General features: G+C 32.3%; 2 protein-coding genes and 1 pseudogene across 7 annotated transcripts; 1 reads left to right on the forward strand and 2 right to left on the reverse strand.

Annotated features, from left to right (window-relative positions):
- The window catches only part of LOC108763688 (putative nuclease HARBI1), a 14,315-nt pseudogene extending 12,368 nt beyond the window's left edge, over nt 1-1,947 (reverse strand).
- A 1,538-nt stretch (nt 1,948-3,485) lies between these two features.
- On the forward strand, nt 3,486-5,403 carry LOC108763689 (zinc finger MYM-type protein 1-like). The gene is made up of 2 exons (XM_018511529.1): nt 3,486-3,701; nt 3,916-5,403. Exons 1-2 carry the CDS (start codon nt 3,486-3,488, stop codon nt 5,401-5,403), a joined length of 1,704 nt encoding a protein of 567 aa, XP_018367031.1.
- Nucleotides 5,404-8,002: 2,599 nt separating this feature from the next.
- LOC108763690 (uncharacterized) lies at nt 8,003-11,946 on the reverse strand. Of its 6 annotated transcripts, none has more exons than XM_018511531.1 (6): nt 9,929-10,180; nt 9,405-9,786; nt 9,244-9,306; nt 8,832-9,073; nt 8,311-8,470; nt 8,003-8,174 (listed from the first exon to the last, which is right to left on the reverse strand). In XM_018511531.1, the coding sequence occupies exons 4-6, from the start codon at nt 9,024-9,026 to the stop codon at nt 8,041-8,043; spliced, it is 489 nt and encodes a 162-aa protein (XP_018367033.1). In that variant the 5' UTR covers nt 9,027-9,073; nt 9,244-9,306; nt 9,405-9,786; nt 9,929-10,180; the 3' UTR covers nt 8,003-8,040. The 6 variants fall into 6 exon arrangements, 5 of the variants coding, with proteins under 5 accessions (XP_018367033.1, XP_018367032.1, XP_018367034.1 ...); XM_018511530.1 differs by having other exon boundaries at nt 9,405-9,833; XM_018511532.1 differs by lacking the exon at nt 9,929-10,180 and having other exon boundaries at nt 9,405-9,562; nt 9,661-9,833.
- Between the last annotated feature and the right edge of the window lie 785 nt (nt 11,947-12,731).

The raw sequence follows: 12,731 nt of genomic DNA on the forward strand, positions 1-12,731 counted from the left end.
AGCCCTTCGTGAAATTAATTAACGAACTAATTACTATTTCATTTTGGACTTTTAGCCTAAGAAGAGACGGACGAGGAAGAAGCGAAGAATGTAAAATAACCATTTATAAAAATTGTATGTAATTTGTACATATAATTTTTATAAATGGCTATAAAAAATTGATATAATAAACACATATTTATGTGTGCCTTTCTTTACTTCGATAATTACCTATATTATTAGAATTGTGTGTGTGTAATTAAATTTAATATTTCCGAGAACTATATTTACATTACGCCAAATTGACTAACAGACTTATAGTCATCATAAAGATAATTCTACTTGCATTTTTAAAAATAATACTACTTGAGAGTTTAAATTTAGCGAAGACAATACCACTTGGACATTACTTTTTCATTTGGTAGAATTATTTGGTAAAATTTAACTTGATATTTAGACTGAACCATATATGGTAGTTAGTTTTTTCATGGTACAAACGATACGTGTTACAATAAGTAAATAATATATCTTTTTTTTAGATATATATAAATAGAGAAGACAGTTTCAATTATATTTAATAAATGATAAGTACATCAAAATTAACTAGATCGTAAATATACTAAATAAACTAAATTTATTTCGATTGCAACAGAATAAATTTTTAATTATAATCTTTACGTGTAATATATTTAAAGAATCATTAGAGTAATACCATTCCGATTTTTTGCCTGTTCCCAACATACACATGTAGTGACCACGATTCATTTCTTCGCCCTCGTGAAATATAGCGCTTATTACTATCGATAATTTTTTTAGAAGTACCGTTTACAAAAGTGTATAAATTGAGCTGTATTACTAAAACGGATAAGGTCAATTCGAATACGGTTTTCTTTTTCAGAACGGTACCCTTACATTCCTTACAATTGTCATTTATCGTTTCCTATTTTGAAAATTCGAAATCAATCAAAGTTTGCAGAGTGATACCTTTTTCCTTTTTAATGTCGACTGTATAGATAATATCAGTAAACAACTGTTTTCCAGCGTAGTTACACTGTAATTACATTTGGCATTTAAACAAGATGTTACGTGCTTCAAATCGAGTTCTAATACATCATAGATTTAGGAATACGTCGACATTAGAGCCGTGAAAAATTCCCAAACATCTTGTTGTATTCGTTCTTCGAAGCGTTCTCCGACAGATCTTCTAACCGCTAGAATGTTGCAACGGTTACGCTCATCGTACACGCAGATAGCATTAGTCAATGCGTTCGCTACTTTATTTTTCAGAATTTGTTGCTGATACGTTTCAAACATAATTCTGTACATCATCAATGATATGAGGTATGGACCATCGAATTATCGAGTGGAACAATCCGATCGCGAAATATTGTCAACCGTACAGGTCGAGGTGCATAATCAGAATTTCTTTCGAGTAGCGCATAAAAACTATCTATAAACTATCATCGTTTCCGTCAACCATTCTTCGGAATGTAAAATATTCTTCTCCATATTATCATAACAGAACTTGTGACACTGATTTTCAGTTGGCATTTGATTCCTCTTTTCAATATGGAATTATTACTTAACGTAGACCTGCGGCAAACGTACTTGTTTTCCCACTACATTTCCTGCAAACTTCGGAAGGTTTAACAGTTATCCACGTTAAAAAGTTATTAAAGATGAAATAAGGAATTCAACACTAATGACGCTGACCGTGACATATATTGACAAGTTAATGATCCTTAGTGACCATCGAAGGGTTTCGTTAGTTGCTCGTTGCTTATTAAGGGGGGATTCACCTTTACAGGCTTCAAAAAAATCGAAATTTTTTTTTATTTATTTTGATTCCTCCATATGTGTAAAATATCTCTGTAAAAGGTTTTTTTTTATATTCGCAGTATTAACGGAGCTATGAGCTCAAATACCTAATGGCGCACGGGTCTTTAAGCGCTTACCAGTGCAAATCATCACGTCAGAATCATTAAGAGAAGCCAGAACAGCTCTGTCATTGGAGAAATTGATGAAAAACCAGTTATATGAAGACGAGGAAGGATTATTATTTGGCCCTGGTATTGCAGAATCGTAAGTGCACTGTTGTACCGCTGTACAGCACGTTCCGGGATCCACGCAGGACTCGAGGAAGGATCGCACAATTTAACACTATCTTGTAGATTTGAGTAAAATATAATACATTTATTTCTACAAGTCACAAGTTGTATTGATTTACAATTACACTTCACTTATCGTATTGGCGTCGCGATATATTTACTGTAATGATTCGAACGGCGTGACGCGACGCGTTATGCTTATTATCTTGACCGATTTTCTAACCCTCGACCGCAGATGGGGTCGCGCTTATATTCGATATTTTGGGGGTCAGCCTTGGGCTGTCCGCGCTGATCCGTCAGGTTTTCGCTTTTCAGACGAGACCAATATTCGCGCAACATCTGAGTCTGTATTTCTCAGGGTCTTCTTTTATATTAATTGATACTCTTTTCCAGGGCCGGCTTTAGGCTATGTGCGACGGTGCAGCGCACGCGGCCCCGCGTTTTGATCAGCCCCGCGTTTTACTTATTGTAACAACATGACGAGATAGAAAATAGTTAGATCTCTCACTTCGGGTAAGGTTCCACTGAGCGCGTCACGCGTCGCGTCGTCGAAGGAGAGAAAGAGAGGTATTGTGTATTTATATAATCTTATCTCTTTCTCTCTTTCATGACGCGATGCGTGACGCGCTCAGTGGAAACGTACCATTCCACTGACTTCCACACGTGCGGCTAAGATTAAATCTGTTCTTTATTCCTGCACCGTGTGTACCAGTTCAGACAGTGCAGGAATAAAGGAAAGACCTATTGGTTAGGAACGCACGGCAAGCGTTTCCGCGTCCAGTGTATAGGAGTCATAAGTGAGGGCGAATTTACACGGTTTCCGACGCTTTGCCGTCCAGTGGCGAAATAAATATTTTTTGCGCCACTACTCATATCTAGAGAGCCTCACAGGGAGAGAGTGGCAAATTGCATCACGTGACCCGTCTCCTCTGATTGGACACGGGCATCAAAGCTCCATAGGCACAGAAGAGATTGGAGAAAACTGGTCATGTGACCCCCGTCCTGATTGGGCTCGGGCATTCACGTGATGCAATTTGCCACTCTCTTCTTGTGAGGCTCTCTACTCATATCGCCTCGCTAATTGGTTGCTGCTTCCGCTGCTTGACGGTTGTATGTGACTGCACCTTAATGCAGTCTAGTGCAAGTACAGAAAACAGACCGAATGTCAACAATGACAACTGAATGTGCCAATCAGATGAAAGAGCTCACTGACTGAGCGCTTAGTGAGCGGTAGTTCTGAATGTACCTAATATGTAATATTAAATATATGGTTGTGATATACGATAAGTAATGATTGTAGTTTGTAGTGAAAAAGTAAATACTATTTAAAATAGTCTATTTTAAACAGAAGAAAAAGATTCAACATTGTTTATAAGAACAACTAAGGACAAGATCATCATGAGAGAAAGAGATATTGGAAGAAAATATGTAAGTGGCGCAGAAAAGGAGAGAAAACGCAAAGCTCAAGAAGAATTTATTAATAGTCAAAAAGGATCCATGCATAAATTTCTGAAAAGAGATAATATTAATACAGAAGAAAACAAGCCTACTCAAGAAACATCTGATACACATTTGCAAAATGATGAACTTCTAAAATATACAGATAACAATAATGTAAGTGTTAATTATTACACTAAAAACAAAAGTAATTTAAAATAATTTAAAATAATTATAAATAAAGTTATAGTTTTTATATAAAGTTTTTAACATTGATAATGGCCCAACAGAGGTCGAAACGTTTGTTTAATGTTTAAATGTTTTTTTGTTGATTAAATATTTTTGGCTCGTAGTCTTTGAATTTTAATTAATTTAAAAAAAATTTTTGCAGGATACTCGAAAGGAAGAAAAAATATTAACTGAATACATAGATGAATATCAAAAACTTGAAGATATAGGCACATGGCCAGTAAATCTCACGGTAGCTGAAAAAAATTTTGTAATGGAAAAAGTACCCCGTAAAATTTGTTTGAATTATTTTCCAAAAGATCATAAAAATAGAAACTTTTCGGAAGTATATTACACAAGGAAAATGAGCAATGGTGAGCTAATTGATAGACAATGGTTAGTGTATTCAAAGGAGAAAAATGCTATCTTTTGTTTTCCCTGCAAATTATTTAAAAGTGGATCAGGCCAGCTTGAAACACATGGATTTAATGATTGGCAGCATACATCTGAGAAACTAAAACGACACGAAGTATCCAAAACACACTTTAAAGCAATGGATACATGGACTGAAGCTCGTTTTAGAGCTATAAATCATTCTAATGTTGTTCATTTGTCTGAAAAACTTTATATTAAGGAAAAACAGAAATGGAGAAATATTTTGGAAAAACTAATAGCCATTATTCAATATCTAGCCGAACATAATATGACATTAAGAGGTTCATCTGATTTGCTGAATACACCAAATAATGGGAATTTTTTAGGCCTTGTAGAACTTATGGCTCGGTATGATTCTATCCTAATGGAACATGTAAGTTATGTTAAAGAAGCAAGACATGGAGTTACCTATTTAAGCAAAGATATACAAAACGAACTTATATCTCTGATGGGTAATCGAATCAGAAATACTCTGATCGATCGAATAAAAGCTGCTAAGTATTTTTCTGTTATTTTGGATTGCACCCCAGATACTTCTCACGAGGAGCAACTTTCCTGCATCATACGATATATTTATATACACAATAGTGAAATACAAATATGTGAAAGTTTTACTAGGTTTTTGGTGGTTAAAGATACTAGCGGATTAGGATTGGCTACAACTCTAAAACAACATCTGAATGACTGTGGACTTGATTTTACAAACTGCAGGGGACAAGGATATGATAATGGAGCAAACATGAAAGGATTCAAATCCGGTGTGCAAGCCCAACTTTTACGAGAGAACCGAAAAGCTTTTTTTACACCATGTGGCTGTCATAATTTAAATCTCGTGTTGGCAGATATTGCTAACGTTTCTCCGAAGGCTGTTACATTTTTTGATGTAATTCAACGACTTTACACATTTTTGTCAGCTTCTAACTATAGATATGATATAGCCAAGAAACGTTTAAAGCTTACACCAAAAACACTATCTGATACTCGATGGGAATACCGCGTAGAAAGTGTAAAAGCTGTACGGTTCCAAATCAAAGAGTTTGTACAAATATTTGAAGAAATTTTAACCGAACCTAAAGATGCGAAAACTTATAGCGAAGCTACTTCTTTGTTGAAAGAAATTCAATCTTTTCCATTCATATTATCAACTATTATATGGTATGAATTACTTGTAAAAGTTAACAGAGTAAGTAAAATACTTCAGCAAAATGATATGTAAATGGATGTGGCTATATCATTTCTTGATAATCTACTCAAAGAATTATCAACTTTTAGAGAAAATGGATATCACGAGTGTATGAGAACTGCGAAAGTTATTGCAGAAGAAAATAATATAATTCCTCATTTCCCTCAAAGACGAGTTGATAGATCGAAACGACAATTTGATTATGAAAGCGTCGATGAGTCAATAAAAAATGAAGAAGAACAATTCCGCATAGAATATTTTCTCCTCGTTATCGACCAAGCCATTGAATCATTTAAAGAACGTTTTAAGCTGTACGAAGATCTCAGGAATAACTTTGGATTTCTTTATAATTTCAAAAAAATAAAAAATTTATCTAAAGAAGACTTGTTAAAAAACTGCAATAACTTTCATATTCTTTTACAAGATGGACAGATTTCTGATATAGATGGAACAGATCTATTTGAAGAATTGCTATCTTTTATTCAAGTAGTTCCAGAAAACAATCAAAGTTGTCTTTTAGATATACTGAAATACCTGATTGAATTAAAATTAAATCTAGTCTATCCAAATATTTATATTGCGATTAGAATTTTATTAACTCTACCAGTAACAATTGCTACTGCTGAAAGGAGCTTCTCAAAATTAAAACTGATAAAAAACTATTTACGCTCAAATACATCGCAAGAAAGACTAGTGGGACTAGCGATGATGTCAATAGAAAGAGAGATATCACATAAGACTGATTTTTCCAACGTGATTAACGACTTTGCTTCAGCAAAAGCGAGAAAAGTTTGTTTTTAAGATTATTTTATCTTCAAAGGTTTTATTATCAAAGATTTTATTACAAATTTTATTATAAAACATTAAACTTTGAAGTTTATTTTATTTTATGTTATTTTATATTTATTTTATATATTTGAAATAAAATAATTATGATTTAAAATAAATTATTTCGTTTTAAGAATCAGTCCCGCATTTTTACGCACCCAGCCCCGCATTAACTAGAGCACTGCTCTTTTCTTTAATTTAAATAATATGATTTCGTAAATTGTTAGAGTATCGTTTTGGCACGTTTCGTGGCGCAATTGTCACTTGTGCAATTTAGCACTCGTGACATTCCTCCCCCCTTGGGAAAGGAAACGAGGTTACGAGGTTCCGTAATGGTTGTCATACATGTTTTTCCCGGTTTACATTTATTTTTTAATCGTTTCTTAACGCTAATATAACATGGCGTCGTTGCTGCGCCTTTGCATTTCGGCATCTTTCCGCATTTTTCTCCGTAATATGTACAGGGTTTTGCATACAATATTAATTATGATTAAAATAACAGTGCCTGTTCCTATAAGATACATGATATATTTATTATTGAATACATGATTACTATTTTTTCCTAAATATTCTTCGATGTCTCTTATGCCTAGACTTAATTCGGTTAATTCCTTCGGATCTTTAATTAATTGTTTCAGAGGAATACGCTTTGGAAGATTACTCCCACATAGACAAAAAGACATCTTTTATATTTCTAAAAGATGTCTTGGCATGTCTTCAGATGTCTTTCATTTTTTACGAAAAGACATCTTTTAGGGATCTAAAAGATGTCTTATGCAACATTTAGAGATGTCTTTTATAGATCTAGAGATATCTTAAAGATATCCTTAGATATCTTATATCGAATTTGAAGATATCTAAAAGATATCTTTTAGATATCCGGCGAAAATGTTCGAAATGCTTTAATGATATCTAAACGATATCTTTTAGATATCCGATGAAGATGTTTGAAATGTTTTAAAGATGTCTAATAGATATCTTTTAGATATCTTGAAAAACGTATTGTAGATCTTAAAAGTTACATAGCATGACAATGTTAAATTTATTAATTGAAAATTGCTGTTTTCAACGCGCTCGCGCTGTGAACAACAATTTTTAATTAATAAATTTAACATTGTCATACTGTTTTTTTTTATATAAAGAAATAGACACTTCATTTATAAAATATAATAAATTATATTTGTGAATTTTATACATAAAAACTTATAATTATAATCAAATATAGTATTACAACATTCATAAATGATCAGTATTATATTACTGTATGTGTAATATATGCAATAATTTCGTAGAAATATCTAAATAACTTCCTAGTTAGTAAAAAATTAGAATTGAGAATATATGAATTAGAATTGATAAACATCGTTCAGAAAATTGTTTAGTTTATCATATTTGGACGCAAAGCATGTAGTATACACATATGAACATATCCCATCACCATTCATTAATTACAATCCATACATTACTTATCTATTTCTATTATAATTTATCGCCATCTTAAATTTTTTTCTTATGTTTCGTGTTTTAATTAACATAAACAGTTATGTACCATAAGTACGAAACAAGTATTTTTTAGCATCATAGCATTATATATGTGTAAAGATGCATACATTTACACAAATTTAATTATGGAGTACAATTGTTATTTTATAATTATATAAAACAGACAACTAAATGTGTAAAATACTTGCATAATTACACAACCTATATGCCAATGCTATTAATTAATTAATAATCAAGACCAATTTTTTGATTATAGAAGAATTAAGATAAAGAATTAAGATAAAGAATTAAGATACTTATGTGTATAATATTTACGATGGTGCTATGTACGTATGCTTATTAATTTCGTTCAAGAGCTTGTGCTTTCTTCAGTCGATATCGCATTTTGTCTCCAGAGTGCTGCAACCAGTTTCTTATATGTTTTATAATTAATGCGATTGTGCAATCTGGTTCTTTTGTACGACTTACAACTCCTACGAATAATATATACATATTGACATTAGTAAAATAAATTTTATTAGAAACAAGTAAATTTTATTTTATACAGGGACGAATATATTAGTCATTAGTCATTAATATATTAGTCATTTATTGCAAAAGTACACTTACCAATTATACTGTTAGCAAAAGGAGAATTCGAAATTGCTATAGTATTTTTAGCACCAGTCCAGGATAACTTGTGTCCTACTTCAAATGTTAGACAATTTGTGAGTATATTTGATATAAATTTTTGTAAAGAATCACCGCCAAAACTCTTTATCTTTTTCTCCTGCAAAGAATAACGTGTACATAATAATTATTATTAATGTACATTACATATTTTTTATTATTAGGACTCGGCCATATTTCCAATAAATTTATTTAACATATATTAAATTTATTTAAAATATATATTTTTAATTAAAAAAAAAGAAATTATAAGGAAATGCATTGTATTACATAAAAAAAAATCAGATTTATTAGGACCGTTGAAATTAAAACACTAACATAAGTATAATCATATTCAAGCCTATGACGGTCAAAGCTGTTATTAATGCCTAAATAATTCACCGTGAATTATCTATATCCTATATATGTACATTCATATATATCATATTTTTGTAGTTATTCATACATAAAAAAATACTTACAAAACATTTACGAATTGTTTCATTATTTTTTAGTGTCTCGTTAAATTGAACATACTCCTCGACGGATGTAAATGGCAAATCAGGTATTAAATCCATAGTTACTTCATTGTTTCCTTCATTTCTTGGATATTTATCTCTTAAAATTGCAAGTATTTCCTGCAATTTTGTTATATTTTTAATTATTTCGTTTCTCATCTCTGTTTCAAACTGATTAAGTTGGTGGCGAATTAATTTGTTACAATCTGCAACAAAAGAAAGCATTTGTGTGTATGTACCATTCACATTTTAATCATTATCAGCATAGATATAAATTTTTCCAATAATGTTACAAATAACTTTAAAATATTTTGTATCCCAGGATTATTTCTTTACATTTTTTTATTAAAGAACTTTAAAGAAAAATATAACTTACCACAAATTTCTCGTATATCGCCGTTTACATTTACATGTTCAAGTGGGAGAACAATCTCTGGATCTATATATATACGAAATAATAAAAATATATTAAAAATTATTTAATTTCTATATAAAAGTAAGTTTGCATATATGCCGTGACAAAAAGTATACTGTTACCTAAAACCTGATTTTCATCGTTAATTTGTTGGTTGTTAAATAGTTCGTCATCGTTATGAGAATGATTTTCCTCATTATCATTGATTTCTTCAGCGTTAGGCAGATTTTCCTCATTGCTGATTCCGTCGTCAGAACTTGTATCCGTTTCATCAGTTTCACTGTCAAACACTTGGATTGAATATGGGTGTTTCTCAATATGTGGTACAATGTTTCTAGTGGTGTTTGCAGGTTTAGTGGGACTTATTTTACTATTTACGTAATTTTTCCGCCTTTGCGTTTTATATGAGATCAAAGTTGGCAGCTGTTATCTCTTGACTCATCAATCAATCTGACAATGAGGCTTCTCAAAATGTGGAATTGAAGAGGCTCTTCCGGCTGCTCCCTTTGGATCGTCAGGATAGAAGTATTGTTAGATATCGCTGAGGATGGCTTAAAAGAAGCCGAAACGTACGATTTAAACTATGTGGAACCTCTTGTGAGGTGATGTAAAAATTATTGCGAATACATTTTCTTATTATACGCACTTGATAACTGCGTCCTTTCTTTAGCTCTCAATCGCCCGATTTTTAGTCGTTATTCATTAAATTTTGTTAATATTTCGAGAGCTCAATTTATATTTTATTTATTATTTAAATTAATGTAAATAAAAAATTTGTAACATATTTAAATCAATTCTCAAACATATGACTGCGCGCCTATCTTATTATTGTCTATATTGTTTAATTCAATTTTTTAATTTTTTTAATTTAATTTATTTCAATATTTCCTTTTTTTATTTTGCGTCCATTCTTTTATTTTCTCTTTTTTCTTTATTCTTTCAATACTTGTTTTTGAGTTTCTGTAATTAGTCACTGGAAATACAAAGACGCAAATATTATTATTAAGTCCTTAATTCCGTTAAAAAATGCTTCAATTATAAAATGGGAAAATGCATTTGATTTAAATATTGTTACGTTTTATGATAAATGTATATAAAAAATTGAAAATGAGTGAAAATGAAATTTCACACATTTTCACACATGAAAATGAGTGATTTTCAATAGAGGGCAAATAGGAAAAATCGAAAATGAGTGATTGAAAAAGAGTGATTTTCAATAAAAGGCAAATAGGAAAAATCGTTTTTTAAAAATATTTCTATAATTCTTTTCTATAAAATGTTTAGAAATTTATCGACTTACGCACCTTTTCTTAAAAAGCCTTTTGTCCGTGTAGATGTAACGTAGGCTTTATTTAAACCTCCTTGACTCCTTTAATTCCTTCGTATAGGAATACTAATTTCCAATAGCCTTGTAATCCAATAGCTTTTATAAAGATTTGTTTTTCCACGAAGGACGAAAAACTTCGACCACTTCAACTGCACACAATGGAGACGCAGAAAAAAAGAATGTTGTAGATATATCTTCATTTGTTTCACGACAGACTAAGAGTTACACGACTGCTTTCTCGTTCTTGCTTTTTGTTTTTTTTTTAAATCTATCAATGGCTGCGTTCAGCAGACTCAACAGTTTTGCAACCGTTTTATTTAACACAGCCATCTTCATGTAGGGTTTGGAGTATGGATTGTAATCTATCAATTCGAAATCCTCGGCAATGAAATCGTCAATATCTTTAACTTCTCTAACTATCCTTAAGTTTGGAAACTCGCGCGGTTCGCGTTTTACTTGTTCCTCAAGGGCGCTTATATGGTTGACGTAGACGTAGACAGTCTCCCATTGTATGTACAAATTCTCCTGGCTGAAAAATAAAAGGAAATAAAAAATAGAACAAGATTTGTCTGGAATTTGAGTGCGGAGTATCGCGATCCTTACCTTTAATCCAGTAACATGAGCGTCAGCTCATGTAAGTCAGCAAGGAATACGATGCTATGTTAAACGGCACTCTTAAACCCATGTCTGCACTTCTTTGATAAAGCTGCGTGGACAATTCTCCGTTATTTATTGTACTATCGCATTAATTGTAAAACATATAAGAAACTGGTTGCAGCATTCTGGAGACAAAATGCGATATCGGTTGAAGGAAGCACAAGCTCTTCAATGAAATTAACAAGCATATAACTTTATATAACTTCCATAATCAATCCAGTAACATGAGCATCAGCTCATGTAAGTCAGCAAGGAATACGATGCTAGGTTAAACGGCACTCTTAAACCCATGTCTGCACTTCTTTGATAAAGCTGCGTGGACAATTCTTCGTTATTTATTGTACTATCGCATTAATTGTAAAACATATAAGAAACTGGTTGCAGCATTCTGGAGACAAAATGCGATATCGGTTGAAAATATCGTTGCACATGCGGTCGCGGGAAGACGCTTAACAGCGTATGAGGCCTTGATGGCCGACGAACACGACCCGTTGCACATGCGGTCGCGGGAAATACTATTATTTTCCTGCATATTATTCTCTTGTCTGCGAGCAAAATGTCTTGTCTTGAGCAAAATGTCTTGTTTTGTCTTGAGCAAAATGTCTTGTCTGCCTGCAAAATAAAATACAAAGTTTTATATTTTATAGTAGTCCCTCTCTCTCATTATTGTCGACCACATTTGATACACTATAGTGTATCAAATTAGCTCAAATTAACTCGATCTATATACTTAAATACGGATCGCGCAATCCATTCTCTATTAGCGTATTCGATTTACTGATTCGAAACTCAATCTAATATTATTGAGTATTTAGTCATGTGATGAAATTATCGATTAATGCGAAAATTCCTCCAATATACAATCTTATTTACAAGGATAGTTAACATCAAGCTATAATTGCCAAACTAAAATATATATGCCCAATTAGATATTATCATAACTTTTTAACAAACAATATTAATAATGTGTAAAAACTGTAATATTACCTATATCTTGAAATCTCGTATCCTCATTCGATCATGGAAGAGTTGTACTTATCTCGTTATTCTTGTCGAAATTATCGTAAAGTGCTACCTCAAGTTGAACACTGAGATATATATACCCTGACAAGAAGATCTCCAAATTTAAGGAGAAGGGGATGTTGTGCCGCTGTACGGCACGGTCCGGGATCCACGCAGGACTCGAGGAAGGGTCGCACAAGTGAACACTATTTTGTAGTTTTTAGTAAAATATAACACATTTATTTCTACAAGTCACAAGTTGTATTGATTTACAATCACAATTCACTATTCGGTATTCGCGTCGCGATATAAGTATTATAATTCGGACAGCGCAACGCGACGCGTTATGCTCACTAACTTGACCGATTTTCTGACCCTCGGCCGCAGATGGGGTCGCGCTTATATTTGATATTTTGGTCAGCCTTGGGCCATCCGCGCTGATCCGTCAGCGTTCCGCTTATCG

This window comes from Trachymyrmex cornetzi, unplaced genomic scaffold, assembly GCF_001594075.2.
Source record: "Trachymyrmex cornetzi isolate Tcor2-1 unplaced genomic scaffold, Tcor1.1 scaffold377, whole genome shotgun sequence".
In the NCBI taxonomy this organism is placed as follows: domain Eukaryota; kingdom Metazoa; phylum Arthropoda; class Insecta; order Hymenoptera; family Formicidae; genus Trachymyrmex; species Trachymyrmex cornetzi.

Bases quoted from the DNA above. Each gene is read 5' to 3' on its own strand.
- LOC108763689 (XM_018511529.1), top strand. From the start codon at position 3,486: ATGAGAGAAAGAGATATTGGAAGAAAATATGTAAGTGGCGCAGAAAAG. The intron at 3,702-3,915 runs GTAAGTGTTAAT...AAATTTTTGCAG, and splicing joins AATATACAGATAACAATAAT to GATACTCGAAAGGAAGAAAA.
- LOC108763690 (XM_018511531.1), bottom strand. From the start codon at position 9,026: ATGAGAAACGAAATAATTAAAAATATAACAAAATTGCAGGAAATACTT. The intron at 8,471-8,831 runs GTAAGTATTTTT...TATTCTTTGCAG, and splicing joins AAACAATTCGTAAATGTTTT to GAGAAAAAGATAAAGAGTTT. The intron at 8,175-8,310 runs GTAAGTGTACTT...TATTATTCGTAG, and splicing joins TTTTGCTAACAGTATAATTG to GAGTTGTAAGTCGTACAAAA.